Raw genomic sequence first — 4,762 nt, 5'->3', positions numbered from 1 at the left:
GAGCTTCTCCGATGAGGGAGCATCCCGCCAGGGTTTTCTTTCGTGAGAGGTTTGGCCTCACTCTCCATCTGCCCTTTTTACCGCAGCAGGGAATTCAGGACAGGGGCTTTGGGGGCACTGAGAAGGATACACAGCCTGCCTGAGTCCTGGCAACACCTTGGGGCAGGTCTGGCCGGGAAGAGAGCCGAGGAGTGAAAGACGCGCGTTTCCATCATGGAGATCCAGCCCCGTCTCCTGTGGGCAGTGGTAGCCTCAGTGCTGTTGGGTAAGTGCTCACCCTCACAAGGGAATCTCCCTGATGAGACCACGATGGCACGGGAGGGAAGGGAGTCCGGGTGACCTGGCCTGGGAGACTTACAGTGAGGACTGCTGGCACCAGGTCTTCCTACCGCACTTCAGAGCATCTCAGCCTCCAGCGCCCACAGACCTGTTAGGCACGCAGGTAACAGGGAGCTCGTGAGCGGAAAGGAGCATGGCGATCCCCAGGCTTGGGGGCAGACTTGGTCCTAGGCTGGGTACTTCCCCAGGCAAACGGGAAAACGGGAATCACTGAGGTTTAAGTGGACCCTAATCAAGGTGATCTTAGAAACCGGGATCCGAAATGAGAATCGGTCAATGGCAGCTGGGGGGTCCATGTACAGACAATAGCAGCAGTGGCAGCAGGCTGGATGTAGGGCCCCCTTCCCTATGTAAAAAATGTTATGACCCCTGACCTGGTACTGAGGAGTAAAGGCGATCAGGACCTGGTTACAAAAGGCACTTTCAGCTGTGAGATGGTGGGGAGGAAGATGGCAGCCTTAACTGGAATATTAGCGAGGGGACTCCCTGAATAAATAACCTCAGAGACAATCTCAGCAACCTCCTTCCCCTCTCTCCCCCTCCTTTACAGCAGGCTGCAGCCTGGAAGACAGAGTTACTCAGCAGCAGGCATTTGCATCCGGGCTGGAGCGCGGATCCGTGACCCTGGACTGCACCTACGAGACCGAGGAGACCTGTTATAATTTGTACTGGTACAAGCAGCACCCCGGGGACAGCCTGGCTTTCCTTCTGTGGGAAAATTCTAGAGGATCAAAAAGAAATGAGGCAGGGAAGAGGTTCTCGGTTGATTTCCAGAGTTCCCACCGCTCCTTCCTCCTGAGGATCTCCGAGCTTCAGCTGGGTGACTCGGCCACGTACTTTTGCGCTTTCAGCAGAGGCATGATGATAAAACTGAGAGAGAGCCCTGTACAAAAACCTGCCGCTCCTTCTCGGTGTGGGAAGCTGACTGCTGCTACTGATGTCAGAGCGCCCTGGGACAGGAAAGGGATGTGGGGAGCAGGAGAGCTGGCTTTGAGGTAAGAGTGGGCCCCCTGCACCTGGCTTCTTGGAACGGGAAATCTCTAACAGATTTCCAGGGAAAGCTGACAGCAGGACTGTGCTTAGAAACATGCCATGAGAAGGAAAGAGCAGAGAAAGACAAGGACCCCCCTGCTCCTGGAAGACTTAAGTGGATGAATTCGGACTGGGAGAAAGCCACAAGTGCTGAACAGGTGAGGTAAGCACCCGCTGGAACAAGTCATTCTGCGATTTCCCTTCACCTGGAGCTCATCAAGCAGGAGGTTCCTCATCGTGTGCTGTCACTCATCTGAAAGCTATAAACTGGATTCGGGATCCCTGGATGACGGTCATTCGGTTGTTTTATGGAGGAGGTCGGACTTATAGTCATAAAGGTCTTTCTTGGATGGAAAATGTTTCAGTAGGGTCCAGTGGTACCAGCTGGCCCCCTACAAATAAATCACCCACCTCCTGACTTAACCTTGCGCTCTACTCAGAATGTCACCGAGGGACACTTCAAGGGCGAGTGGCTGGAGACTGGTCGGAAGAACTCCCTGGACCTCGCTGGGACGTGAATGGGACACTCCAGCTACTACGTCTGCGGGATGGATGCATAGTGACACGGGCAGAATCGGGCATTGTCCAGGAACCACGCCCTGTCCTGGGCAGCCTGGAAATGGGGGACACCACGTCAGATCACGGGCAGTTCAAACAAGACAAGACTAGACCAGAAGGGAGGTGTTCGATCCGAAGCACATGCACCCATAACCTTGAGAAATCCCCAAAGAATGGGTGCCTTCTGTTGGATCATTTTCCCCAGGGGAAGTGGCCACTGTGGGACAAATACACCCACCCTGTTGAGATGGAGGTCCCGCAGCTCCCCGCAGCCATTCATTCCTAGAGACGTGCCTGCAGGGCATCGATGACCACGACCTATTGGAGTCTGAACAGCCATGGATGACAGGCTCTGTTCTGGTCCTCCTGACACCTCGGCATGGAAGCTCATCTGTACCCATGGGACTGGAACATAGGCACGGGAATCCCCCCGTGATCCTGGAAATTGTCACCAGCATTGACCAGGGTCAAGGATACGGTGCACGGGAAGGACAATGGGCTGAATGGGACTGGAACATAGGCACGGGAATCCCCCCCGTGATCCTGGAAACTGTCACCAGCATTGACCAGGGGCAAGGATACGGTGCACGGGAAGGACAATGGGCTGAATAGCCTGACACTGAGAAGAGAAAGGGACCGTATAAGAATGCAGTTGGTGCACTCTGGAGAGAGGAGCTGAAAGGGCTGTGAGGTGGCCCTGTCTAGCGGGCAGTAGCAGCCCTGGCGGGCAGTAGCAGCAGCAGGTGCAGCGGCAGGTCGATGGGGATGTGCTGCCATCTAGCGGCCGCTCCGCTTTGCTCTCCTGTTGGCCACCCTTCCGGGAAAAGAGTGTGGGCGAGGTGATCCCCACGGCGGATCTGCTCAGTCCCTGTCTGGTAAAGGAGGAGAAAGAGGGAGATGGGGGAAGAGACAGACAGACAGAGGGAGTTACTCATTTCACGGGGATATCTGAAAGGTCATGTAGAGACAGACCCGGTGTCCTTTGCACACGCAATGGAAATATCTCCCTTCACTCATACACACTCAGGAAGGCACGCACACCTGCCCCTCACATGCTCCCACCTTCCCAGCACCCCCAAATTCACACTCCCGCTGTGCTCATTCCCGGCATGCAGACTCACACCCACGGACACACAGATCCCTCTCTCGCGGACCCACGTTCACGCCCCAGACATAACTTGCGGGTGTTCAACATGTAACTCCCACACCCAGGGCACTCGCCCCGCAGCCACACATGGCACCGTGCTTCCCTGCGGGCACACGCAGAGTCACCAGAGAGCTCAGGCCAAAGACCTACACATTGACCCTCTTCATCCCCGCTCCGACTCACCCACAAACTCACCCAGGGAAGTCCTAGCAGCTGTAAGGGAAGAGCAGCAGCGGTGGGATCAGCTCACTCGGGCCCTGCCTAAACTCTCCCCTGCGCCTTGTGAGAGGCAGGGCGCTAGTCGCGGGGTGGGGCGGGGGTGGTGTAGTGACCGAGTCTGGCCTCTTGTCTTCGTGTGCTCGGGTGAGTGTCAGTCTCGGAGGGTCACAGACAATGCCGTCCTGGGGGAAGGGGCGGGAATCGGGGCATTTCCCTGCGCTTTGGACTGCCCCACAGAGCCGGGCGGAGAGGCCACAGCCCCTCCTGCATTTGGCGGTGGCTGCTGAGTTTGGCCTGTGGCTCATCCACCCTCCCCGCGGGTTGGAAGTTTCTTTAACTGTGTTCCGGTCGGAAATACCGGCTGCCCCCTCTCCCCCGCCTCCATGTGTAGAGATGTGCATTTACCCACGCAAGTGTGCACAGGCTGATTTGCCCCGGGCCCTGCACCCTGCTAGGGTCGTCTCTGGTCACAGATACCAGGCACTTGATGGCGAGTACACACGACACCCCCAAGCTTCCCCCGTGGGACCAAGTCCGAGTATAGCAACTCCGTGTCTCTGGCACAAGAGGAATTGATTTGCAAACCATATTCCTCTGGTGTCCTTTCTGTCCCCAGGATTCCACCCCATGGCCCTGGTTTGTCATGACCCGGGGCAGCAGTGGTTAAAATGGAATATAGAATGGGATGGCACGGGATGGCATGGAAGAGAATAGAATAGAATAGAATAGAATAGAACACCAAGTGGCAGGGCTCTGGCATGCAAGGTTGAAGGGACTTGTGTGGCACCCTGAGAACCCTGTGAGGTGTCAGCATGCCAGGCCAAGCCCCAGATTTTGGCCTGTGCTTCATGTGGTGGGCCAGTAGGGGGCGCTCCTGCGTTGAGCTGCCCACCTCCCTGCGCCCGACCACCTTCCAGGCTCCGAGTGCCTCCCTTGGGGTGCCTCCCGTCCGGCCGGCCCCTGTGGCGGACCTGTAGGGGGCGCTTCTGCATTGAGCCGCCCACCTCCCTGCGCCCGACCACCTTCGCACCTTGGAAAACACAGGCCTGATCGTCCAATGGGTCCTAGACCCAATACAGGCACTTGGGGCACTTCCCCAAGTCAGGGGCTGATTAAGGAAGCCTCCCTTAGTCCACAGACCTAAGGGGCCTCCTTGGCATAATTTAGACCGACCCTCAATAAGTCTCCCACACCGGTCTCAAAGGAGAACTTTATTGATTACAGGGGTACGGCGGAAACAGGGTAAAAGGTAGAGCAATATCAAGAAATCTTGCAGGAATATCAAAGGAATCCCATAGAGCAAACTAGGGGGGCTGAGGTAGCCGTTTAAACATGCATCTGAGTTACTGAAGCTAAATATCTGATCGGATCTCTAATAGCTTACTCACTCGCATCATCCAGAGGTGGTTGCTGTTTCCTCTGGAGGCAGGGCACTCTTGGAGCATGCGGTGATGAGGAGAGAGCCAG

General features: G+C 56.3%; 1 gene segment (V, D, J or C); it reads left to right on the top strand.

Moving 5' to 3' along the window:
* Window positions 1-213: 213 nt before the first annotated feature.
* LOC102371958 lies at window positions 214-1,889 on the top strand. The segment is given in 3 exon segments: window positions 214-265; window positions 890-1,224; window positions 1,812-1,889. Coding segments are annotated over 3 exon segments (465 nt in total).
* The last annotated feature ends 2,873 nt before the right edge of the window (window positions 1,890-4,762 follow it).

This window comes from Alligator sinensis, unplaced genomic scaffold (assembly GCF_000455745.1).
Source record: "Alligator sinensis unplaced genomic scaffold, ASM45574v1 scaffold1919_1, whole genome shotgun sequence".
NCBI lineage: Eukaryota > Metazoa > Chordata > Crocodylia > Alligatoridae > Alligator > Alligator sinensis.
This window is presented reverse-complemented; position numbering and strand designations above follow the sequence as displayed.